The 27,776-nt window shown below is 40.0% G+C and overlaps 1 protein-coding gene across 1 annotated transcript in view; it reads left to right on the forward strand.

The window, feature by feature from the left end:
* The window catches only part of VWC2L (von Willebrand factor C domain containing 2 like), a 167,721-nt gene extending 141,965 nt beyond the window's left edge, over positions 1-25,756 (forward strand). The window contains exon 4 of the mRNA XM_526017.9: positions 22,451-25,756. Within this exon, the coding sequence (XP_526017.1) occupies positions 22,451-22,599 (149 nt within the window). The 3' untranslated portion in view covers positions 22,600-25,756. The remainder of the gene's footprint in view (positions 1-22,450) is intronic.
* The last annotated feature ends 2,020 nt before the right edge of the window (positions 25,757-27,776 follow it).

A 27,776-nucleotide genomic window follows, 5' to 3' on the forward strand; every position in this document is an offset into this window, starting at 1 on the left:
GTGCCTTCTATCCCCACCCCACAGAGCAACAGAAGTGATCTGGCTAATGCCATTGTTGACAGTAACAGTCGAACTCTGTAAGATATTTGAAGAGATTTATTCTGAGCCAAATATGAGTGACTGACGGCCTATGACACAGCCCCAGGGGATCATGTGCCCAAAGTGTTCAGGCTACAGCTGAATTTTATATATTTTAGAGATACATAAGACGTTAATCAACACATGTAAGATGTACATGGGTTTGGTCCAGAAAGGTGGGACAACTGGAAGTGGGGGCTTCCTGGTCATAGGCAGATTCAAAGATTTTCTGATTGGCAGTTGGTTGAAAGAGTTCTTATCTAAAGACCTGGAGTGTCTGGGTTAAGATAAGGGGTTATGGAGACCAAGGTTTTGTCATACAGGTGAAGCCTCCAGGTAGCAGGCTTCAGAGAGAATAGATTGTAAATGTTTTTGGTTTTATTTTGATCAGACTTAAAGAACATGTTTTATTCAGTCTTAATGTCTCTATATTGATGTTAATGCTGGTCAGCTGTGCCTGGATTCCAAAAGGTAGGAGAGTAAAATGAGGCATGTCTAGACTCCCCACTTCCCATCACAGCCTGAACTAGTTTTTCAGGTTAACTTTGGAATGCCCTTGGCCAAGGGGAAGGTCCATCAGTTGGCTGAGAGGCTTAGAATTTCATTTTTGGTTTACAGCACAAACATGATACAAAAAATCTGCAGCATCTCTCCAGTGCTTAAAGGTCTGTAGAACCTGGCCACAGCCTCTCCTTTTCCTCCAGCCTCAATTCCCAAGACTCCTGCTGGCGCCCTAAGATCCCAGGTACATAGAATTGCTCACATTTATCCCTCCAATAGACCACAAGCCCATCTTTGCCCAGGCCACTAACTCATCTTGGACTCTTTCTGCACTCACCACTACCATCCTGATTCTTTACCAAAATAGTTCCTTTTCACCCCACAAGTCTCCACTCAGTCTTTATATCCTCTAGGAAGCCTACCTCTTCCTCAGTTCAATTAAGTCCCCTGTACATTCTTCTGTAACATCCTATTTCTAACTTTGTATTTGCCTCACTGTTTGCTACAGTGTACGGTGTCAACCAAAAATAAAATTCTAAGCCCCTCAATTGACTGAATGAACCCCCTTCTCAGCCAAGAATATTCCAAAGTAAGCCTGAAAAACTAGTTCAGGCCGTGATGAGAAAGACAGGGGTTTGGGGGGCCAGACATGCCTTGCCTGTAATCCCAGCACTTTGGGGGCCGAGGCGGGCGGATCACCTGAAGTCAGGAGTTCAAGACCAGCCTGAATAACATGGAGAAACCCCGTCTCTACTAAAAATACAAAATTAGCCGGGTGTGGTGGTGCATGCCTGTAATCCCAGCTACTCAGGAGGCTGAGGCAGGAGAATCGCTTGAACCCAGGAGGCAGAGTTTGCAGTGAGCCAAGATCACGCCATCGCACTATAGCCTGGGCAACAAGAGCAAAACTCCATCTCAAAACAAAACAAACAAACAAAACAAATTCAGGCAAAACTGACAAGCACTCACATTAAAAGAGAAATCTTAAGACTGACAAAACAGACTCTTTGTAGCAATAAGATACCAAATTCCAATCTTACTCTAGAATAGTATGACATGACAGACAGCAGGCCCTGAAAGAAACAGTATTGTACCTTAAAATATATTTCTTTGACATACTTCGAAATGACCCTGCAAAATTGTCTCTTGTGGGGAAAATCTACATTCTCTAAAGAATCCTCCTTCCCTTTCCTGGCCTTTTCCTGATCCAGGAAAGATTTAACTAAGTTTGACACATTTAACTAAGTTTGGCACATGTCTGATAAAAGACATTTACCATCTATTTTCTGAGGCCTAGATGTTTTAGCTACATAACAAGAACCTTGGCTTCCACAAGCCCCGCCCCCATCTTAACTACAAACATTTCTTTCTGCTGATTTTAACTATTCAGGAAGAGTGTAACCCTTTCTACCAATTGCCATCAGAAAATCTTTGAATCCACCTATGACCTGGAAGACCCTTCTCTGACTTCAAGTTGTCCCGCCCTTACAGCCTAACAAATGTACACCTTCTGTGTATTGATTGATGTCTGCTTGTAACTTCTACGTCTAATATGTATAAAATCCAGCTGTAATCCAACCACCTTGGGCATATGTTATCAGGACCTGTTGAGACTGTGCCTTCGGCCTTGGTCACTCACATTTGGCTCAGAATAAATTCCTTCAAATATTTTAGAGTTTGATTTTTTTTCATCAATAAAGGCCATTGAGAGCTGGAAATACATCTTATTATCACTTTATTTCCAGTATTTTGCTATCTCTGGCACATATGAAACCATTAATACATGTTTTTGGATAAATGAATAATTAACTATTCTTAATAGTTTAAAGCTGGCAATTTCTGGGAAGAGAACAGGTTTGGGGATATCTTTGAGCTAAGAGTAGCAGCATTTCTCCTGATCGCTGTTGTCTCTACCATCCCCACTTCTAAATGTTTCCTCTAAATTCAGGTAAAACTCATTTTCACAAGCAAGAATGAAAACTAAGATTTCTAAACTCCCTGGAGGCCATCCCCTAGTCTAATAATTGTACTTTATTTATTTGCTCATTAGTGTATGAAGCTGTTTTCCTATTTTCAGAAAGCTCTATGGGCTCTTCAGTAATATTCTCATCATATAAAATCTCAATCATTCTCCTACTTGGAAATAAATGTTGTTGTCTAAAGCCCATTTATGTTTATGATAAAAGGCAAAGGTCCCAATCTATGATCTCGATGACTATACAAAAATGTATTCTCTGAGACAAAATAGCACCTCCAAGTGTGTTCACCAGCACACTCAGATGAGCACATCAAGTCTCAGCAGATCACCAATGCAGAGAGTTCCTCCCGTCTCTACTAAAAATAAAAATAAATATAAATTAGCTGGGCATGATGGCATAAGCCTGTAATCCCAGCTACTCAGGGGGCTGAGGCAGGAGAATCACTTGAACTTGGGACACGGAGGTTGCAATGAACCAAGATTGTGCCACTGCCCTCCAGCCTGGGTGACAGAGCAAGACTCCATCTCAAAAAATAAATAAAATTTAGTTTTGGAGGTTTATTCTGCAGCAATTTAAACTTAGGCCAAACTGATTGTTTTTCTGGCTTAAATTGCATTACGGACTTCAAGGAGAAAAACACAAACAGTTGGCAAATTTACAGCCTTAAGACAAAATTGCCTTAACTTGAGGGATTCCCTTAATATTGCTTCTTATAATTTCTCTTTTTAAGATCTTTCCTATTTCATGAGAATCTAGAAACATGAAGGGTCACACACAGGAACTACTTCAAGCTAGAGTTACCCCCACCCAAAAAAATACCCTACAATAATATAATATCTTTTGATGTAAATTCCTTATGAGTTGGGTGCCACAGCCAGAGTAGGAGTTAGGTAACAGAGCTCGGTAATGTTATTCATTTTTTATACACACTCTAATTCTGTTAGCAAATCTAGCATACTACAATCTGAGGCGAGGAATCCATACCAGGAGGACTTCCAGTAAATACAAAATAATCCAGTGATTTCTAAAATCAACCTCCTCACTTCCTTATTCCTCCAGTTTAACTCCTTAGTCTATCATTTCAACCACTCTCTTGTTAATATCTTCCACTCCTTTGCTCCTAGCATCCCAAATGCCTGCCAAAACCTCAAGCCTAAATTATAGCTAACACTTGTACAGGGCACACTTCGTGCTGACTATCCTCAGCACATGGTGTGCATTGACTCTTCAGTAATTACAGCAACCCTACAGGGGCAGGGAGTCTTCTTACTGTTCCCTGTTCACAGAAAAGGAAACAGTGTGGGGTTGGGGAGAGAGTGGGAGTAAGTGACATGCCTGAGGTCACACTGCTATTAAATAATGACTATTTGCCTCAGATGCTGTATTAGTCCATTTACATGCTGCTGATAAAGACATACCCGAGACTGGGTAATTTATAAAGAAAAAGAGGTTTGATGGACTCACAGTTCCACATGGCTGGGGAGACCTCACAATCACGGCAGAAGGCAACTCTTCACAGGGTGGCAAGGGAGAGAATGAAAACCAAACTAAACGGGTTTCCCCTTATAAAAGCCATCAAATCTCGTGAGACGTATTCACTACCATGATAACAGTTTGCGGGAAACCACCCCCATGATTAAATTATCTCCCACCAGTTCCCTGCCACAACACATGGGAATCATGGGAGCTACAATTCAAGATGAGATTTGAGTAGGGACACAGCCAAACCATATCAGATGCTCTTCCACAATATTGCTGAGCTCTGATGGGAAAGACCACACAAGCCACCAAATTGATACCACTACAAATTATAGTAGTCTTCCTCATGGGACTGTCAACCCTACTCAAACAAATGTATTAGGCGTCCCCAGTCAGCTAGACTTTTTATTCTCCCCAGTGACTGTCTCAACCATTTCCTTTTTTCATCTTTTCTTCACCCTTAGCAGATTAGGGCCCCTCCTACTGCTCAGAGAAAATAGAAATTATCAGACAGAAATTATTTCAGCTCCTAGTGCCTATTACTATAGAAGAGGGCCCTCACGTCCCATCTAACAACACAGAATTTCGTGCCTTTCTGCTGTCTCAGGTAGTCTAGTCTCCCTAGCCATTCTCTTTTACATTCAACCTCTCTCTCCCACCAGATTATTTCTCACCAGCATTTAAAGATATTTCTCTCTCATTTTAACTATCCTCCCTCCACACTGTCTCTTACAGCTACTGAACTCTTTTTATTTCTGCAGCTTTTACTTCCCATCCATTCATCAGTCTTCCCCAGCCTGGCCTTTGCCTTCACCACTCCGCAGACATTGTACTTGTCAAGCAAGGTCACCAAGGAGCTTGTCTCTGCCTTATCTCCACGCCCATCTCAGCTGCACTTGACACTGTTGTCACAGTCCTGCCAGAAACCTTTCCTTTCCTTTGCTTCTCTGCTATCATGTATTGCTATTTTTTTCCTTCCTTTTTGAAATCTTTTTTGTCTTCTTAGGTGGCTCCATCTCATCTGTCTTCCCTTAAATGACAATGTCGTCCTAGGCCCTCTTTCTTCTTGCAGGACATCAAATGCTCATTCACTCCCCTGGCTTCAATTACCATTCATTTGCCAGGGGTTCCACCTCTCTATGCCCAACTCAGTCAGTTCTATTCCCCTATTCATCTCTGCTTAGATGATTCATGTGTATATCAATTCAAACTTTCTAACATTGACCTCATTCTCTTTTCTCCAAATCCTGCCCCTTCTCCAGCATTCCATACACTTGTTCAAATTAGAAACTTAAGGAGCATGTTCTACCTTATTCCACACATTCAGTCTACCACCAACGTGATAGAATCATGCTGACTCTATTGCCTAAATATTGCTCACACCCATTCACTTCTCTCCCTTCTTCATGGCCACCACCCACAATTATCTTTGCCTGGACTAGTGTAAAAATTGATTCAATTATTCTACTTCTAGCAACACAGCCCCTGCCTCTGCAACAACTCATTATCCACATTAAAACCAGCGTAATCTATGTAAAAAGTAAATTGGTTATGTCATGGTTGCAATTGCACCTTAGATGTAATACAAGTACCAACTATAGTTTTGTTTTGTTTTTTTAATTTATGCTTTAAATTTTTCCCTTTAGCTAGTGTTTCTTTTTTTTTAATTTTTTTTTACTATACTTTAAGTTTTAGGGTACATGTGCACATTGTGCAGGTTACTTACATATGTATACATGTGCCATGCTGGTGCACTGCACCCACTAACTCGTCATCTAGCATTAGGTATATCTCCCAATGCTATCCCTCCCCCCTCCCCCCACCCCATCAGAGTGAACAGGCAACCTACAAAATGGGAGAAAATTTTCGCAACCTACTCATCTGACAAAGGGCTAATATCCAGAATCTACAATGAACTCAAGCAAATTTACAAGAAAAAAACAAACAACCCCATCAAAAAGTGGGTGAAGGACATGAACAGACACTTCTCAAAAGAAGACATTTATGCAGCCAAAAAACACATGAAAAAATGCTCATCATCACTGGCCATCAGAGAAATGCAAATCAAAACCACAATGAGATACCATCTCACACCAGTTAGAATGGCAACCAACTATAGTTTTTTAAAAACAGTAAGAACATGCTCCTATCTGTCTCTACTTTTATCTTTTGGCCCCCTCCCACTGACTCTACCCTGGGTTGTTGCAAATGCTTTCCCATATCCCGAGCTTCCACTGCAGTTAGGAGCTGTTCCTGTGGGGCTCTGCTGCCTGATGCCTCTCACTGGCCCCTCCTTCTCCCACCACTTTCTTAAGGCACCCGTCTTGGACTTCTACACTAGATTAAATCCCCTTAGTATATGAACTCTTTATTTTTCACAAATTTAATCCCATTCTTTTCTTTTTTCATTTATTTTTTTTTGAGATAGATTTTACTCTGTTGCCCAGGCTGCAGTGCAGTGGTGTGATCACAGCTCACTGCAGCCTTGAACCCTTGAGCTTAAGCGATCCTCTCATCTCAGCATCTCAAGTAATTAAAACAACAGATGTATGCCCAGCTAATTTTTTAAAAAATTGTAGAGACAAGGTCTAGTATGTTGCCCAGGCTAGTCTTGAATTCCTGGCCTCAAGCCGTCCTCCAACCTCAGCCTCCCAAAGTGCTGGGATTATAGGCATGAGCCACTGAGCCCAGCCTAATTTTTAATATCTATTTATACCACATCCATACAAGAAGGAAATATGTTTGTCTTGTTGAAGTTATATTTCCAGTGCCTGAAACAATGGCTGGTACATGGGGAGTAGTTAATATTTGCTTATAGAATTCTAAATTATCATGTTATTATGATTTAAAACAAACTAGCCTCATTATACATTTTGTGGACTCTTATTTATACTGATCTTATTATTTCTGTTTGATAGTTGTTAGCTATCTACAGCCAGTTAGTTTATGCATTAAAGAAAATGCCACTTTGTTGCTTAATTTACCAACAGCATGTGTAATAATGTGTTACTATAAAAACCATGGAAATGTTAGCGGGGCATCTTTGGTAGTATGTTCCAGTAATGAAATAACCTACTCATCTTTTTTTAGTTATAAGGCATTTTGTGTCTTTGAACACAGAGAATAAAAATAGGAAGTTTTCTGCTTCGTTGTGGTGTGTGGGTGGGTGGGCGTGTCTGTCTGTAGTAATGTTCCACTTTGTTGACAAGTGTACTCCATGTCCCATGTCCCTTTCCCTGAGTGAGAACATGACTTCCATTGTGGTGTGTTATGCATATCAAGCATATCATTTTAATGAAGTGAAAATAGGTTTTAAATTTTTTCATCAAGGAACTAGGCAGTTTTCAAAGATGATACTAAATTAATCGTCAGAAGTAGAAGGTTTGTTGCTTAAATAAATTTTATGTTTTATATGAAAGTTGGACAAAACTGAGTAACACTATTTTTTTAACCTGTTTCAATCCCAAAGATAAATATACACTATTTTCTGTCCAGTGATAACTGGCTTGTTTTTCAGTAAGTGAGGTCATTAAAGCACCCAAAATGGTTCCGAATGCCAAGTTTCACACGTCTCCTTCATTCTCAAGCTGTCATGTGGGCTAAAATCACACTTATCAAAGAAACACAATAATGACAGCTCAAAGGCTGATGCTGAGACTTGCAAGTAATTGAACCATTTAACCACCATGTACTTGCTCAGAATTTCTCCTCAGAAATGACCCTTTGCTAAAAGTCTGTTCTTGTAGCATGCTGAATTCATTGCCTTTTGGATAAGCTCCATCTATTTTGAAGCTTCTTCCAAAACTCAGACTATGTTCTCTTCCTGGTTCCCAATGTTAGGGTTTTCATCCAGGCACTGCCTTACTCTAAAGCAGTGGTTCTCAAACTTTAGCCTGCGTCAGACTTATCTGGAATGTTTGTTAAAAGGCAGATTGCTGGGCCCCATACCCAGTGTTGCTGATTCATTAGGTGTTTGACGGGGCTGAAGAATTTGCCCTTCAAAGATATCCCCACTGATACGGATGCAGTTGATCAAGCGCCCACCCTTTGAAAACTCCTATCGTAAAGAGATGCCCTTGTTCATTACACCTGGCATTCCTCCCTGCCAAACTGTACAAAAATTGGTTTCCTCTTGGCCACCTGTCATCTCATCCTTCCGTAATTCTTCCAGGCTGGTGCTATTTAGTAGAAACACTATGTGAGCCACACATGTAATTTTTTGTGTCTAGTAGCCACATTTTTAATAAAGTAAAAATAAAGAGAAAAAATTAATTTTAAGAACACATTTGGCCAGGCGTGGTAGTTCATGCCTATAAGTTCAGCACTTTGGGAAGCTGAGATGGGCCAATTGCTCGAATCCAGGAGTTCATGTTGCCTGAGCAACATGGCGAAATCTTGTCTCTACTAAAAATACAAAAAATTAGCCAGGCGTGGTGGCATATGCCTATACTCCCAGCTACTCAGGAGGCTGAACTGGGAGGATCACCTGAGCCTGGGAGATCAAGGCTGCAGTAAGACAAGATCACACCACAGCACTTCAACCTGGGCAACCAGAGTAATACCCTATCTCAAAAAAAATTATATATATATATATATACACACACACACACATATATAATTTTATATATATATAATTTTTCATATATATAATTTTATGTATATATCTAAACTTAATATATGAAAAATATTTTCAACATGTAATTGATATAAAAAATTAATGAGCTATTTTACATCCTTTTTGTCTTATGTTCAAAGACACACTAAGTCTTTGAAATCTGATGTGTTTTTCTTTTTTTAATTTTTAAAGGTCTGGGGTACATGTACAGGCAGAATATTCAGGTTTGTTACATAGGTAAACATATGCCATAATGATTTGCTGCACCTATCAACTCATCACCTAGGTATTAAGCCCAGCATTTATTAGCTACTTTTTCTGATGCTCCCCCTCCCCCAACTACACCCCCCAACAGGCCCCAGTGTGTGTTGTTCCCCTCCATGTGTTCTCATTGTTCAGCTCCCACTTATAAGTGAGAACATGCAGTGTTTGGTTTTCTGTTCCTGTGTTAGTTTGCTGAGGATAATGGCTTCCAGCTCTATCCATCTCCCTGCAAAAGACGTGATGTCATTCCATTTAATGGCTGCATAGTATTCCATTGTGTATATGTACCATATTTTCTTTATCCAATCTATCATTGATAGGCATTTAGGTTGAATCCCTGTCTTTGCTATCATGAATAGTGCTGCAATGAACATACGCATGCATGTATCTTTGTAACAGAATGATTTACGTTATTTGGGTATATACCCAGTAATGGGATTGCTGGGCCAAATGGTATTTCTGGTTCTAGATCTTTGAGGAATCAGCACACCGTCTTCCACAGTGGTCAAACTTATTTACATTTCCACCAACAGAAGTAAAACCTGTTCCTATCTCACCAGCATCTTTTTAATAATTGACTTTTTAATAATTGCCATTCTGACTGGCATGAGATGGTTGGCATCTCATTGTGGTTTTGACTTGCATTTCTTTAACTATCAGTGATGTTGAGCTTTTCTCTGCTTATCTTCTTTTGAGAAGTGTCTGTTCACGTCATTTGCCCACTTTTTAATGGGGTTGTTTTTTCTGGTGAATTTAAGTTCCTTGTAGATTCTGGATATTAGACCTTTGTCCAACGAGTAGATTGCAAAAATTTTCTTCCACTCTGTAGGTTGCCTGCTTGCTCTGATGATAGTTTTGCTGTACAGAAGATCTTTAATTTAATTAGATCCCATTTGTCAATTTTGGCTTTTGTTGAAACTGCTTTTGATTATTTTGTCATGAAATCTTTCCCTTGCCTGCATCCTGAATGGTATTGCCTATATTTTCTTCTAGGATTTTTATGGTTTTGGGTTTTACATTTAAGTCTTTAATCCATCTTGAGTTAATTTTTCTATAGGTGTAAGGAAGGGGTCCAGTTTCAATTTTCTGCATATGGCGAGACAATTCTTTCAGCACCATTTATTAAATATGGAATCCTTTCCCCATTACTTGTTTTTGTAAGGTTTGTAAAAGATCAAGTGGTTGTAGGCCGGGTGCAGTGGTGCACGCCTGTAATCCCAGCACTTTGGGAGGCTGAGGCGGGTGGATCACAAGGTCAGGAGATCAAGACCATCCTGGCTAACACGGTGAAACCCCATCTCTACTAAAAATACAAAAAATTAGCCAGGCGTGGTGGCAGGCGCCTGTAGTCCCAGCTACTCAGGAGGCTGAGGCAGGAGAATGGCATGAACCCAGGAGGCGGAGCTTGCAATGAGCCGAGATCCTGCCACTGCACTCCAGCCTGGGTGACAGAGCGAGACTCCGTCTCAAAAAAAAAGAAAAAAAAAATCAAGTGGTTCTAAATGTGAAGCCTTATTTCTGAGTTCTCTAATCTGTTCCATTAACATCCCTTCATGTTAAAAATCTCAATAAACTAGGTATTGAAGGAACATACCTCAAAATAATAAAAGCTATTTATGACAAACCCACAGCCAATATTATACTAAATGGGCAAAAGCTGGAAGCACTCCCCTTGAAAACCAGTACAAGACAAGGATGACCTCTCTCACCACTCCTATTTAAGATAGTATTAGAAGTTCTGGCCAGGGAATTCTGGCAAGAGAAAGAAATAAAGTGTATTCAAATAGCAAGAGAGGAAGTCAAATTGTCTTTGTTCACTGATGACATGATCCTATATCTAAGAAAACCCCACTGTCTCAGCCCAAAACCTTAAGCTGATGAACAACTAAAATCAACGTGTAGAAGTCACAAGCATTCCTATACACCAACAACAGACAAGCAGAGAGCCAAATCATGAATGAACTCCCATTCACAATTGCCACAAAGAGAATAAAATACCTAGAAATACAGCTAACAAGGGAACTGAAGGATCTCTTGAAGGAGAACCACAAAATACTCCTCAGAGAAATCAGAGAGGACACAAACAAATGAAAAAACATTCCACGCCCATGGATAGGAAGAATCAATATTGTGAAAATGTCCACACTACCCAAAGTAATCTATAGATTCAATGCTATACCCATTAAACAACCATTAACATGCTTCACAGAATTAGAAGAAACTATTTTAAAATTCATATGGAATCATAAAAGAGCTCGTATAGGGAAGACAATCCTAAACAAAAAGAACAAAGCTGGTGGCATCACACTGCTGGACTTCAAACTATACTACAAGGCAACAGTAACCAAAACAGCATGGTACTGGTACAAAAATTGATGTTTTTTTTTATATTTCCAGCACATCTCAGGTTAGACGGGCCACATTTCAAATTCTCCACAGCCACGCATGGTAGTGGCTACTGAATAGGCAGCACAGCACTAGAACTTTATTGTCAAAGAAACGGGGAGTATTGAAGGCTTTGTTTGGCCTTCCTGGGACTTTCAGCACATTTCCTCTTCTAAGATGTGCCTGGTTGCCAAATACATTATCATTTTAATAATAGATTGTAAGGAAAGAAAGGAAGCACTACAACATTAAATGTATGCATTGATTTAAAAATGCATGCCAATATCAGAATTTCTTTATTTTTATGCCCCGAACCAAATATATGTCATGATGCCCTATTTTGGTGCAGTTTTTAATTTGTTTTTTCTGCTGCCCCTTTATCCTACACATCTCCTCCCTCATCAGTAGCCCTTTTCCCTAGCGAGACAGTGTTACCAACATTGGTATTCATGCTTCTTTAGCTTCTTTGTTTTCCTTCCATCCTCATATAATCCTATACAAATATGCACCAAAGTTTGTCTACATTTGTTTTACTAAAATAGGATCCTATTATACCCACTTATCTGCATAATCACTTTCTTATTCAACAATAACTCATGGAAATCCCTGCAAGTCAGCTGGAAGTTGTACTTCATTCTTTCTAGTGACTGCAGAAGAGTCCATGGAGAAGGGTACCATAATTCAGTATTTCTGTGACTGGCAGGCATTCACATTTTTTCAAGGAATAAGAAAACAAACTTCAAAAACCACTCTACATAAATAGATTGAAAGATAGATATTTAGATAAATATCTTTGCCTACTCTTTTATTGAGCTTGCAACCTCTTTGTTATCCCTTAACTTAGACTTTCTCCCATCACATCTGGGCCCTTTATTTTCAACCAATGAAAGCACTTACCATTAGCAATCACAGCAAACCATTTTCATTTTCTTAATGACTCCCTCCTCAGACAACAACCGAAACAGACTAATATACCTCCCCTGACCCTACCTAATGATGTGCTGTCTATTCAGATGTTTTCATTCGTCCTGCTTCTTGCAGACAGAAAATCCACATAGAAAAGATTTCACTGCTATATGCCCTCTCACTGTGCAAAAACTATTCATGACATGAACAAGATTAATTTCTTCATTGATGTCTTGACATTTTTTAAATAAACATTAGAAATCAAAGGACCTGGATTCTATAAAGTAGTACAGACTGTAACTCAGGTAATAACAATAAGTAGAATCATAAATAGCAACAACTTAACATTTTTTTGTGCCCTACTGTGTGACAGGAACTGTTCTAAGTGCTTTACATATGTGAATTCATTTGTTCCTTCAAAAAGGAAGGAAACTGTAAAGTACATTCTTTTATCACTTTATTAATATTCCCACTTTTTGACTGCTGACATTGGGTTCATGCAGCCAGTAAATGGTAGGAGCAGAACTGAAACGTGGACAGTCTGGCTCCAGGGTCCTAATTTTATCCTTTTACTCCTATCTCTTTGAACCACAGTGTTCTCAGCTGTAAAATGGGTGTTACAGGAACGATGCAACCTACTTTTAGGATTGCTGAGAAGAAATAGGACAGTGATTTGAAAATCATTAAAAGATCTAACAAGGTGGGGTTAGTCTTGTTTCAGCTTGGGAAGTTTGGCTGAGAGATTATTCCATCATTCAAAGCAAAAACTAAGCAGATTAAATGTTTTATAACACAGCAAATCAAACCATTTTCTGACCACAAACATCCTCCTGAATGTGAGACTAGACAGCTACAGCTGGCAAACGTAGGACCCGAACTATGCCAGGTTCTCAGAGCCTGCGAATTTTCCTGAAATTAGAAAAAGAGCAGCCAACCTTTACTTCTATTGTGCAGCTTGACCACGTCCTTCCTCTCTTCACGCCAGCCCTTGCATTTTACTTAATTGGAACACCAGGCTATAAATCTTACATACTTAAGGGCCAGAAAACTCTCTAGAGCTCTCAGACTGAAATTTGTGTGGGAGTTCAGCAATACTGAATTTTCAAATAAAATGATTAATAGGCACCTTTAAGGCAGCCTTAGAGAAAACAATATTTCCTGAATCTTGCCACCTTAATCTAAGGAAGCTTTTTGTTTTTAGGTCTAATAAAAAGGTTTTGGAAGTAACACAGGGATGAGTGAGTAAAATCAGGTAGAGGCCCTCTATTCTTTGGTCTGGAAGCTCCCTCCAGCAATAGCAATCTCATCACCACTCTCTTCCCAGGCACCAAAAGGGCATCAGAGCATGATACTAGAAGGTTTAAGGCACTTAGTACAATTTTAACTGCAATCAGCTCTAATGACTGGCTTTTAGAAACATTTTTTCTAATATTTTAATAGATGAAAATGGCTACACCTGATCAGAAATCCAATTGATTTTTCATAGCACAATAGCATCTATCAGACTGCACCAAGCAGAGAATTAAAATCATTGAAGAGAAAGGGCATAATCCAACTCAATTCAACCCCACAGACTAAGGCCTACAAGCCTACTATTTGCTGAAACAATGATTTAGATGCTCTGCCAAATAAATATAGGATGTTTATGGCTTTACACAATAGGAACCTGCCTCATTTATGCATCAGAAAGATCATTTACAGCCAATTTCTAAAAGACACTAAGTGTCAATAATAAATTTTCAAATCAAGGCCAAAAATTGCTATACTCAAAAGAGGAGCATTAGGCAATATGAAGTTGTTTCCAAGGAGGATTTAAAATCATAAAAGATCAATAAAGTGGTCCTGACCAGCCTGGCTTTCCTAGTCTCTGGGAAGTAGGAGTCTCAGCTTTAAAAAGGATCTGGGTCGACAAACAACAGAGCAGGGTATCTAGTACTGAAAGATCAGATCTCTGTAACAACCTGGCTGCCTTCCAAGATAATTGCTAGAACCACATTGCCTTCCTGGCCATATGTGCTTCACAGGAGCAAATCTTGCTTTGCAGTTTAGAGAAGAGATTGAATAGAGCTACTCGAGAGGCTGTTTCTCTGCCCCACATGGGGATTTTGTAGCTGGACTTTCCCCTATCATCCATTCACCCCTTCATACACACACACACACACACACACACACAGAGAGAGAGAGAGAGAGAATTAAAACATCATAGCCTTTTACCTCTGCTACAGCAGCATCATCCCAGGTGCTATCAAAACTTGGAGGAAATGAAAAGTAGTTCTAACTCACAGAAAGATGAACTTCTGGGATGGAGCACAGAAAAAAATGGTGCTGTATCCCACCCCATGCACTTATTAACTGTGTGACTTTGAGAAAGCCACTTGACATTTCTATGTTTTATTGTCTCACCTGTAAAACAGAAAAAATAATACTCATGAGGAGAAAATAAGGCCACGTATAAAAAGCTCTTGAAAAGAATCTTCAAAGTGTTAACCAAATTGCATGTTATCAACTAAGTCTGGATTTTGTATGAGCTTCCTACAAGAGAAAACTGGGGAGTCAGGAATAGGAAAATATGATTATGAAGTAAATATTAGCACATAAATTCTCTCAAGTACTCAACCTAGGAAACGGAATGTGAGGGCTGAAATTTAAACTCTCTTATTGTTTAGTTCTTTGCCCTTTAACAAGTCCCTTAATTTCTCTGAGCTTTACTTTCCTCACCTGTGAAAGGAGATCATGATAACCACTTTTTAGCAATATAGTGAATATGTTCTATAAACATTAGTTTCCCACTCTGGATCTAGGACCTTGACTATGTGTCATTTTTATCTCCTCCATGACTTGAAATGGTCCTGTTAATTTGTTTTTGTGCATTTTGCCTGATTTACCCCATTTAAATGTCAACTCCCTGAAGGCAAAAACTCTTATTCATTGCCACATCACTACTGCTTCTAGAAGTCTTGTTTGGAATGAATATTTATATTATTATGTATTAGTCTGTTCTCACACTGCTAATAAAGACATACCCGAGACTAGGTAATGTAAAAAGGAAAGAGGTTTAATGGATTCACAGTTCCACATGGCTGGGGAGGCCTCACAATCATGGCAGAAGGTGAAAGAGGAGCAAAGTCACATTTTACATGGCAGCCAGCAAGAGAGCTTGTGTAGGGGAACTCCCTTTTTTAAAACCATGAGATCCCATGAGACTTATTCACTGTCACAAGAACAGCACAGGAAAGACCCATTCCCATGATTTGATTACCTCCCATGTGGTCCCTTTCACAACAGGTGATTATGTTGCCTCCAGGCTTGGTTGTCTTGGCTATTCTGAATATTCTGTGGCTACAACTTCCTTTAATAAGTGTATTTTCTGCTTAAATTATCCAGGGTTGGTTTTGTTGCTTAATAGATAGAATCCTCCTCTTCTCCCAACAGCCTGGTATCTTAATCCTATTGCATGTGACCCTGGTCTCCTAAGGGACCCCAACTGTGTTGTCCTCCTAGAAATTACCTCCACCCTCCAGCCCTTTTCTTCTCCCTCCCCCAGATCAAACTGCACATTTTTTCTAGGGGCTTTTCCCCTAGGACTTTACTCTTTATAAAGGATAATCTCATAAACTAATTCAAGCCAATGTGCTAATTGCTGACACTAATCTGATATTACTCCAGCATTTCAGCAGATACTTCCAATGCCTCAAAGCAAAGGAGAAAGGAATGTGTTTTCATTACCATCACACAGTTCCAGGGCCTGTGAGGGCTCTAGTCTTTGTCTGCAATCTTAAGAGCCCTGCATCCATCAAGGCAGCTCCTGTCTATTTCATCCATGAGTGCTCTGTGGACCAATCATATAGCAACCATGGTGCAGTTAATGAAATCAATGTCTGTATTTCATGGTAACACACACACACAGACACACACACACACACACACACACCTACATAAAATCCTTCAGTGACTTCCCAATGCTTTATCATGGCCAACGAGGCCCCCAATCTAGTGGATATGTCCAAAAGTATTTAACAACTGGCTAGAGGGAGAAACCCTAATTTTAGCATTTTCTGATTTGGGTGACATAAAAACACCCACCATGGCCAGTTTCAAGCTATCAAAATAGTGTCAACGACGTTATAAGATTCCTAAAGGGTTAACTATTTGCTCTCGCAAGCCAATATGAGGCACCAGCTCCAGTACATAACTGTCCCAACTTGTCTTCCAGGCCACTTCACTGACATCATCATGTTATGCCTCACTCATCACTTCAACCCCATTAGCCTTCTACAGCCACTCAACGGCTCCTCCTCTGCACCCCGACACACACCCAGCCTTTCCGTAGTCTAGGTCAGGCTCTCTGCTACAACCTTCCACAGCTCTGTGATCCTCTCCTTTAGAGCACTTATTTCAGGTTATATATTTACTCCCCTTAATGCAATCATGTGATGTTTAATGCTTAACATCATAAGTAAACACAGACTGGAAGAGGTGTAACTAGGGTGGCTATCAACTTCCTTTTCCATCCAATTTTTATGCACCCTTTTATGGGGAAATTTCAGGGCTTACCAGGAAAAAAAAACGCTCAGCTCTTAATACCACAAATATGACAGAGACCCTTCAATTTTCTGCTGGTTTTGTAGAATCCTGGATGATTGAAACTGGAAAAGATCATTTCAAATGCTTTTTCTCTGATTACTAGATACACTGGAAGGTGCTTTATGGTCTATCTTGAGGAGGTTGAGGTGAGAAGATGGAATAAAAAGGGGCTGAAAGGATAGAGCCCTGGGCTCTCCACAGCCACCTCACCAGAGCAACTCTGCTGTTATATATTTCTCATATTGTTCTTCCTTGTAAGATTTCTTTTGAATGATTCCTACTGTGGAAAAATGTTTACCAACCAGTTTTCATTTTATAGATGTGCAAAATATGTGCTCAAAGAAAAACAGAATGTGGAAAATTATTATTATTCGAGATAGGGTCTCACTTTGTCACCCAAGCTGGAATGCCATGGCGCGATCTTAATTCACTGTAGCCTCAACTTCCTGGGCTCAAGAGATCCTTCTGCCTCAGCCTCCCAAGTAGCTGGGTCTGCAGGGGTGCACCACCATGCCCAGCTAATTTTTTGCATTTTTCATAGTGATGGGGTTTTGCCATGTTGCCCAGGCTGGTCTCAAACTCCAGCTCAAGCAATCCACCCACCTTGACCTCCTAAAGTGCTGGGATTACAGGCGTGAGCCACCATGCCCGGCAGGGAAAATTACTTAGGTGTTTCATTTAAAAAAAAAAAAAGTTTTCATGTGTGAATTTTCCTACCTTTTCCTCTTTGCTCCTAGCTCCAACTCCCAGTAAAAGATTCCATCTCCAATTTTATCACATTTTCACAAATATGAATCCTGAGACTAGACCACTTAGGCCCCCATTTGTGTGGGGATTACAGAGCACTTGAGCTGATAAGTCATAGAACCTCCCAGGTCTCCTGAGTTATGGGCCACTTTAATTCTGCTTTCTGGTTGGTCTACGTCCAGCAGCAGTGAGAACTTCACTGCTGTCAAAAGGGAAGTCTAACTGCCCAAGCATCTTCTCCAAGAGAAATTTCCTTTAGTTTTAAAATAAATTATGTTTTCTGAAGACTATATAAATACACAATATAAAACCAGTAAACCTGATCAAGACCTATAGAAAAACAATCTCACTTGTTTCTAGCCACATCAAATTTCTTGCCTCAGTATGCAAACACAAAAACCAACTAGACTTCTAAATTCTGATCAGAAGCTCAGGATCCGGGCAAAGGAATACAGTAATGCACTCCTAGCTACCTGTCTCTTTTCCTGGGCTATTAGAAGCATCCTCTGTTTCAGAGAGATATGAATTCATATCCCATTGATGCCATTTCCTGGATGTGTGATTTCTGGCAAGTTACTTTTTATCTGTGAGGTTCAGTGTCCTGAAGATAACAACATGCACTTTTTATGTGGTTTGTTGTAATAATTAAACGAGACAAATTCCTGGCTTGAAGTAAATGTTCAAGAAATTATCACCATGTGTTTTCATTCATTATCAAACACTCCTATATATTTAATACTAACACTAGGCTTGACATATAAAGCCTGATTCCTAAGTTCAGAAAATAAGTTCACTTCCAATATATAACTAGTTTATACTATTTCATTCAGTTAAACAAATTTATACTTTCCTAATATTTGTCAGACACAGTAGTAGACCTGGACCATAAGAAATAACAAACCTTCAGTTCCTGTCTTCAAGGATCTGACAACTTAAACCATACCTGACAGATAAGACCGATATTCTCTCTCATTCTCTTTCATTCTTTCATTCACATTCTTTCATTCATATTCTCTCTTTCTTTCATTCATATTCATTCTCTCTCTCTCTCGATTCAGGGGCTCCCTGTATTGCCCAGGCTGGAGTGCACTGACACAACCTTAGCTCACTGCAGCCTCGACCTCCTGGGCTCAAGCAATTCTCCCCAGTCAGCCTCCCCAGTATCTGGGACAACAGGTGCACACCACCACTCCTGGCTTTCTGTTTTTGGTAGAGACAAGGTCTCACTATGTTGCCCAGGCTGGTCTCAAACTCCTGGGCTCAAGTGATCCTCCTGCCTCAGCCTCCTAAAGTGCTGGGATTACAGGTGTAAGCCACCACAACCAGCCTACCTCCTATATTCTTAAAGATCACTAAAAGAGAGGCCCTCACCACATTGCTGGCAACTACTACATTCAGTTCTCAGTCCTCTGAAGAATTCACATGATGTGTAAGTGTGTTCAGTCCATTGAGAATCAATATGTCTCCATTTTCTCTTATTCTAGGCCCCAGAAGGAGGAGAGAACAGTTGGTCACCATTTTTTACATAATAAGCCTTCATTCTTTGAGAGTTATTGAGTTATTCCTCCATCTTCTCTTTCTAGATTAAATAATTCCAATCCCCTTAACCTTTTCTCAGAGGTCCTATTTGCCAGCCTTCAGTTTAATCATTTTCATTGCTCCCCTCTGGAGTCTCTCCAAATCCTCTGCATTAAAATATGTTGCTTTGCCATTGAATTCACTCTTTTAAGAAACGTATTCCCTTATTTCGACCAAGACAAAAAGAAATCAGTCCCCAAATACAAGGTAGACAGTAGATAGAAGGGTAGACTTCCTATGTAAAGAACTCATGGTGGGCTTTCATATGCTCAAAGCAAATTTGCATTTACTGTCACCACTATTAAGGAAGAAGGGCTAAAACCAGAATCATTTTTAAATAGTGCCAACCATTCTGCTTGACAATTATCTAAATTACTTTTAAGCAGATAAGACTATTAACAGCAAACTTGAGACTTCTGTAGTTACACCTAAGGTTCTCAGAAGGGTACTAATAAAAAATCACTGTACTACTAAAGCTAATGAGATCAAACAGGAATTTTTGATTCTGTAAAATACCTCTGGCCATCAGGTAGAGGTAAGAGCTTACCATATGATTTACAGAAGTGCCTTTGGTTAGGCCTGGCACGTGCAAAGATCTTTCTTTGCATTCTGTCAATCAATATACAGTCATTAATATTTCTTGAGCTGAGAGTGCAGCAAATTCTAAACGACTCTTAAGAAATGGTGTATACAGGTTAGTCAAATACACACTGACCGTAGTATGATACCAGCATATGCAGAAAGGGGTGGATATGAAAACCAGAGCTCTAGTAAAATATCCCTTCAGGATAAGCATAGAAATTTGTAAGAATTCTCTTTTCACAAAGATTCCTCCCTGCCTGTTTCTCTTATTGTGCCACTGATATTATCCAGCCTCCGGTGAGCCAGTAGCATGTCTCTACACATACACACACACACACACACACACACACACACACGCACGCTCACACGGTTAAGATTCTTCTGACTGTCGAATATCCAAATCTTCTCAAGAAGCGGGGAAAACTCTTACTGGATAATATCTTGCCTGGTTCAGGGACTTCTTTTAAAACCACTATTTAGAATTTTATTTTCCCATGTGGAAAAGTTAGAAGTGTACAATTGGGGTAAAAAGACTTGGTTACAAGGGGACAGGTGGCAAGAGGAACCACTGCCTCCTCCGGTTTGACTCCAGGCAAATGGGTGGTAGTTCACTCTAGTATGATTATTAAAGCTAGGTTGGCCCTGGCAAGACCCTGTTTGGCCTAGAACTGGCTGGGCTGAGAGAGGTCTGTCAACAACGGCCCCAGGAGAATGAGCTACATTCTGCAAAAACCTCTCTGCCAAGTTCTCTGAAGACTCCCTCAGTTCTGAGTCCAGAACAAATTCATGGTTTAGTGTTGAATTTTCCCAGGGAGCTGTAGACCCAAAGGCAGTCCAATCTATCAAACAATGACTTAAATCCCAAGACCTATGGAATTAATATTGTAGCCCTTAAATAATCAGCAATAAGGATGGCCAGTGGCTTAGAATCATAGAATCAGAACAAGGCCAGGCGTGGTGGCTCACACCTGTAATCCCAGCACTTTGGTAGGCCAAGGCAGGTGGATCGCCTGAGGTCAGGAATTAAAGACCAGTCTGCCCAACATGGTGAAACCTCATCTCTACTAAAAATACAAAAAATTAGCCAGGCGTGATGGCGCATGCCTGTAGTCCCAGCTACCTGGGAGGCTGAGGCAGGAGAATTGCTCGAGTCCTGGAGGCAGAAGTTGCAGTGAGCCAAGATTGCACCACTGCACTCCAGTCTAGGTGACAGAGTGAGACTCCATCTCAAAAACAACAACGACAACAACAAAATGAACAAGAAGCACCCTTCTGGGTGAAGGCTGACAGCTTGCTAGCTGTTTGTCAGAGCTGACCCTTATTTCCCTCCTGCTCTGCATGGCTCTTCATGCTTGAGCACATGCCAAGTGTTTGTGTTACAGAGTGAAGAAAGGCATAGGAACTCCACCACTGGTAAGTGTATGCACTATTGAGGTCTGGGAGCTCTGAAACAATGGGCAATTAAAACCATAACATATTGAATAGCCTTGGGTTGATAAGTATATGTTGTAATTAATTATAATTTTATAAAAAGCAAGACTCCAAGTATGAAGCGGAACTACACATAGCCCCAGATTTCGTTTATTTGATGGTAAAGACAGTCTTGCTTATCAAGGGGGTAAGAAAGTGAAAGTAGGGCACTGATACTGATATGCGTTGCCATGTTACTTTGTAGTGGTTATGGTGAGCGGCCAACAATGCCAGGTTAATAAATCACTGGTAGACACAACTCAACATTCTCTCTCTTTACCCAAATGTGTACCTCAGAGACTTAATACCAAATTGCTTCAAAGAAAGAACAATTTGTACCACCCTACTATAATCCAGTGCACTTTGGGAAGCAATTTTTTTTTCCATTTGAATTTGGAAACTATAGTAACAACAACTAACACTGAACACTGATATTCCTACGTTGGGAAGGTCAAAAAATGCAAGAAAATAAGGGGAAAGTAAGAAAAAGGAGGGAAAGACAGAAAAATTTTTAAAAACCTGAAATTGGTGAATTTTTTCAACATTCATCTATAATGAGCAGGGGACATTTTCAATAAGGCTTTTGAATGTCAAAAAGTAAAATAAAATTCCTGCTGACTTTCAAAAGCCCACCATTTTGGGTCATTCTTTAAAAAAAAAAAAAAAAGAGCCAGCAGATTAAAGGAAGTCCATTTATAAAAATCAAATGAACCTCTAACAAAGCTTGTTCAGGACATGAATAAATCATCTGGTCATGAATTATTCATTGTTATCAAGAAACAAGCTGGGGATTCCAGGAACTGGGCTGGGGAGGCACTGAAACTGGGGAACGAGCGAGTTTATTGTCTCATACCCACCACAGGAAAAGAGAAGGACAGGCCACGGGTGCCACCATCTGAGGCAGACCACGTCAGCCCTCCCTCGTGTTTCAGAGCATACGCTGGCAGCCTTTACACCTCAGAGGACAAAACAAATACAGTTTAACCCACAGAACCTAAATTTAGAAAACTGCATGTACTCAGGAAGCAGAAAATACGATTTTTTTTGAAGATTGTCTCTTTTCATTTAAGTTCACGATATACACGGGAAATATGAGCTGTGTGCAAAAGGTAGCAGAGTTGCAAGTTCGAATTTCAAGGAGATGGCTAGAAAATTCCTTGATGATAAGTCAGTAGAGTAGTCTGACTTACTCATTTATGGCTTTGGGGCTTGGGTTTGGATGGTGGGGAGAAAGGGAGCCTCTCAGATTTAATCAACTAATCAATGTATCTGTGTGTTTCAGGTCCAAACTGCTTTGCAGGAACGACGATAATTCCAGCTGGCATTGAAGTGAAAGTGGACGAATGTAACATCTGTCACTGTCACAACGGGGACTGGTGGAAGCCTGCTCAGTGTTCAAAACGTGAATGCCAAGGCAAGCAGACTGTGTAGGACAAACTTCCACCCAATGATGAGTTCTTAGGAAAGGATGCTATGGCTTCAACACTGCACATGTTTAACACAAAACAAAACAAACAAACTCCTGCCAGCTACAACAGGGTCACCAGCAAAACTTTCTAGGGTTGACAAAAGTGAATATTTTCCTAAGAGGAAATTTCTCTCTTTCTCTCTTGCTATATAAAATATATATAGTATATAGCTATCTAAATCGCTTTTGTATTTACCAATGCTTGATGGTGACTTGACGACTGGATTGCTGGAACAAAAAGAAAGAAATAGCCTTGCACAGGCTCCTTCCCTGGTAATGCCTCTGACCTACCAGCTCACTGTCCCCTGGTTTACTTCATTTTTACTCTTCTGTACATTGTACATGGCATTGTTCTCCTGTAATATTTGTTTTTTCACTCTTAGAGTCTAAGCGGCTAAATTTGACTGCACAGTAAAGTTTTGAGTTGTGTCAAAAAAAAAGTTTGGTAAAGGAATGTCAGGGGAAAGATCTTTCCCGAGCTGGGAAACACAAGAGCATCCAGTCAATTGCTCCCCTAGGGTGAATCATGCCCTGTAGACTAAGGAAAGAGGGGTGGGCACATAGACGGGCCTATTGCTGGACAGGGTTGGGAACAAGTACTTTGTCCATTACGTGGGGGCTCACAATTGAATTCTTACAAACCACACATTTCATATGGAAAACCTCGAAACTGTCAATCAAAATCTATTACGTAAAGAACACCATGAGCTCAACTAAAGAATCCAAAGAGAGACAGATCTTTAAAATTGTAGCATTAATCATCAGACTTTTTCATGATGTGAAATTCGAGTTTGGTTTGTAGCTAAACACACTCTAAACTCACTGTCATCAGGCAATATAAATACCAGAACCAGGGTGAGAAAACCCACTGTGAATCCAAATCCTTAGGAACATCTCTGGCTTTTGAGTTCAGATTTGGCTAAAAGTCAGTAGTACACACTGGCAGTTTTTGTGGTTCGGGACTGTGTTTGCCATGTTGTAGTAACAACCACTCAGCCCTATGTCTGAAACACAGATTCAGGACACTCTTTCCACCTCAAGTGCTGATTTAAATTAAAGATTAGGGTAGAGTGAGTCTTGCACAATACAATTCCATTTGTTGAACATTTTTTAAAATGTATATATTAGATACTGAAAAATTAAAGTGAACCTTTGAAGAGTCTCCAGGTTGCCCTGGTAATGCTGCTAGTATAGTAACAGAAAAAACAAAACACACAGGGTATCTGACGCCACCTCGATTCAAGTGCAAAATTAACAATTCTGAAACCACATGGCATAGTTAGTCTCTTATTCCATGCTCCTGCCCTAAAAACCCTGGCACAGATCTGATAGGGTCCTTGAAGAGACTTTACAGTTGTCTTTATTATCAATGTTCTTTCTTTTTCTGCTCCCCCAACCTGGGCTTTGCCATAGCTCCTGTGGAGTGCCATATTCTAGAGCAAGGTGTCTCAATCTTAGTAGGATTGACATTTGGGGCCAGATCATTATTCGTTGGTGGGGGCTGTCCTGTGTGCTTTTAGGATGTTTAGCACCATCTCTGGCCTCTATCCACTAGCAACAACCCAGCAGCTGGTGACAACCAAATTTCTCCAGACATTGCCTAATGTCCCTAAGGAGTGGGAGTGAGGGGCCTAATTTCACCTGGTTGAGAACCAGTGGTCTAGAATAATCGGTATAGAGTGGTTTCGGGCAGGGGACACACTAGGCAAGCTCTAGCAGCACCTGTGGCTTTTGTGAGCTTCTGATCCCTATGGGACATACACAGTCAGCATTTCCAAGGGGTCAGTCTTCTCCATAGAGAGTGAGGCTTTTAGTGCTATAGGCCCACCCTCAGGAAACATTTTTTGAGTCTTGTCAACTGGTTTTTCATTTAAAATTGTCAGCCTCTCCTCCCTGGAAGCATCTCCTGTCATCAAGAAAGAGTTGTCATTTCCAAAATTAACGTGCTGACGAGTCAGACCTGACATTCTTATGCACACTGTGCTTGCGTTACGATACAAATAGCCATGCCGGCACCATCCCGAGGAAGAGCATCAAGCCACCTTCCCTTAGAACACCAATTTGCAGCAAGGTTGGTGCCTTTCAGTTGCCACCACGGATACATCATATAGACAGTCATGAATCATTCATGAGCAATGCTGCATGATTTATGTCTGCACTCAAAAGTAAAGGCATCCCACACTTCAGCTTGTGTCTAGACAGAGATGTATTATAGAGCTTTCTTTGCCCCGAGGTTGCCTGTTGCCAACTTCAAAAATCCACACTCTTGGAAAGAAATAATAATAATAAATGACAGGAATAAGGTTTGAAACTCAGAAAATATCATTAATAGAGCCATGCAGCATAGTACCTTATCTATTATTAAGGAGTTACTATGTCCTTTTTTAGAAAACAGAAAGAGAGTGCAACTGGGAAGCTGAAGTGCAGAAATTTTGCATCAAAGTATTGGCACAGCGAGAGTCACAGCAAGAATTTACTAGAATTGAATGGGACATCCATTAAGGATCTCTCTTCAGAGAGTTTGCAGAAAGCAGGCTGTTCTGTGGCCTCTGATAACCAGCTAGAGAGAGGGATTTTTATGGTTGGTTTTGTTGTTGTTGGATTTTCTTTTTCTCAAAGTTTCACTACAGGCTGTTTCCTTTAAGATTTTGTAGCACTGACATTTTTCCCCCTTTAGGGAGAGATGAACCTATACTGTGACAATTTCTCATAAACTGATAAACATTTTACAACTTCCTTCTACCCAGGTCATTGAGAAATTCTTTCCAGACTCTGAACAACAGAGCTCTGGTCTCATCTGTTGTTTGTTTCTTGTGAAGTCTTTGTTTGCAGCCACACTGTCATCTCTGTACTCCTATATCTCCTCCGCCTTTGGTTCTCGGCTTTAACGACAGCTATGTTAAAATAAGGGATCAACATCTTGTTTGTCAGCTGATGCCTATTAAAAACGATTCAGTTTCTAAAATCTTTGAAAAATGGCGTGCCTGAAAACTAGTGAGAAAAAAAAAAAACCTAAACACTAAACTGTAAAAAGGGGATTCTAGCAACAATATTTGATGTGTAAAAGAATATATTATTAAAAAATTATTTTGTTAAATATAAAGTGTGTTAACCAGCAAACATTGTTTGTGGTATATTTTCCTTCCCACATTTCTCCTTTCTCCCTACCCTCATTATTTAATGACTAATTCTCGGTTACTTCAATCATTTGAAAGTACATGTGTCATTAGAGCTGTATTCCATTAGAATGAAGCATTAGCTTTTGCATTTGCCTGCACACATTTTCATTTTTCATAACGCAAGGCATTGCTGACTTGGGGATCCGAGAGGAGGCTCAAATAAGCCAGCAGTGACAGGGTAAGTGATAGGAAAAGTCTTTTCCTGACCCCAGATCCATATACTATGCTAATGGTAATCTATAATTATTGAGTGCTGGCTCTGAGCCAGGCCCCGTACTAAGCTCTGCACCCACAGGATTGTATTCAATGCATACAGCACACCTATGAGAGAGGAACTCTTGTCATTTCTGCTTTGTTCTTGAGGAAACCGGAATATAAAGAGGCTAAATGCTTTGCCCAAAGTCACAGGCTAGGAAGTAGCAAAGCAGGAATTCTTTATTATAAAAGTTTTCAAACATATATAAAGAAAATAGTATAAAGAACCTCCATTTACCCATTGCCCAGATTCAACAGTGATCAAGATTTTGTGAATTTTTTTAACAATCCAACAAATGTTTATTAAATAACCAATGCTACTACCTACAGTTCATTTAACGCTTACATGCCAGAGACTATGACTTGAAATTTACTTATATCATCACACTTAATTCTCATGCAACCCCTTTAAAGAGGTAATGTTATTCCTAAATTACAAATCAAGAATCTAATAAGCTTGCATATAACAGTGAGATCATGCAGTAGTTTTCATTCTGGTATGGCTTATTTCACTTAACATAATGCCCTCCATATAATACTTCATTTATTCTTTACCCCCCTTAAGTCTTTTTTTTTTTTTTTTTTTTTTTTTTGAGACAGGGTCTCACTCAATCACACAGGCTGTAGTGCAGCGGTGCGATACAGCTCACTGCAGCCTTGACCTCCCTGGCTCAGATGATCCTCCCACCTCAGCCTCTCAAGTAGCTAGGGCTACAGATATATCAGGCTCGGCTAATTTTTTTGTAGAGATAGGGTTTCGCCACGTTGCCCAGGCTGGTCTCAAACTCCTGGGCTCAAGAAATCTGCTTGCTGTGGCCTCCCAATGTGCTGGGATTACAAGTGTGAGCTACTGTGCCCAATCCCTCTTAAGTTATTTTAACCAAATATCAAGCATCGTATGATTTTACCCTTACAATTTGCAGTAATCATCTAAGAAAAGTGACATTTTCTTACAAGACCATATTGTTATACATTATTTTATTAAACCTAACAAAATAAATCCTTAGTATCATTTAATATTTAATCCATATTAAAACTTCTTAGATTTTCTAAAATATGAGAGAGAAGAGATGTTTGCATGATTCAAACAGTCCATAATTTTGGATGTGGTTGTTTTGCCTCCTAAGTTCAGCTATGAATTCTGACAGAGTCCTTAGTTTATTGTTCTTCGAGCATTTGTGTTTCTTAAAGCTCCATGGTAAACTTCTTTCTAGACTGAGCAGGGAAACAGCAGGGCAAGAGGCTTTCTACCAACTGACCTCCAAGGGTCAAAGAGCCCTGGAGCAAGAATTGTTGCTGATGACCAGAATGCAGAAGACAGTGCCTTTGATGTGTATGTAAGCTCTCCTTAGAGAGTAAAAGTAAACTGTTATTTTTCTTCTTCTTGAGACAAACACATTGCTTAATGCAGAGCAAAACTGAACAATATTTTATGAATTGCCATCATCTTCTGCATTGTTGGAGGAAGAAAAAAAAGGGCAACCACTGAGAAAACATCAGCATGGCATTCCCACACACAAGCATACACACCCCAACTCCACTATCATTTTCTTAAAACAAGATTAGACTTTCTTGCATGTCAAAATAGAGAGAAATTCTCTACTCTGTATGTCCATTTTACATGACTGTTTACAGTTCAATTCAGATTCAAGTCTTATGGAGAGGACACCTCAAAGTATAGAGGAGAAAGCTATGAACTGAGACAG

Source organism: Pan troglodytes, chromosome 13 (assembly GCF_028858775.2).
Source record: "Pan troglodytes isolate AG18354 chromosome 13, NHGRI_mPanTro3-v2.0_pri, whole genome shotgun sequence".
NCBI classification, from domain to species: Eukaryota; Metazoa; Chordata; class Mammalia; order Primates; family Hominidae; genus Pan; species Pan troglodytes.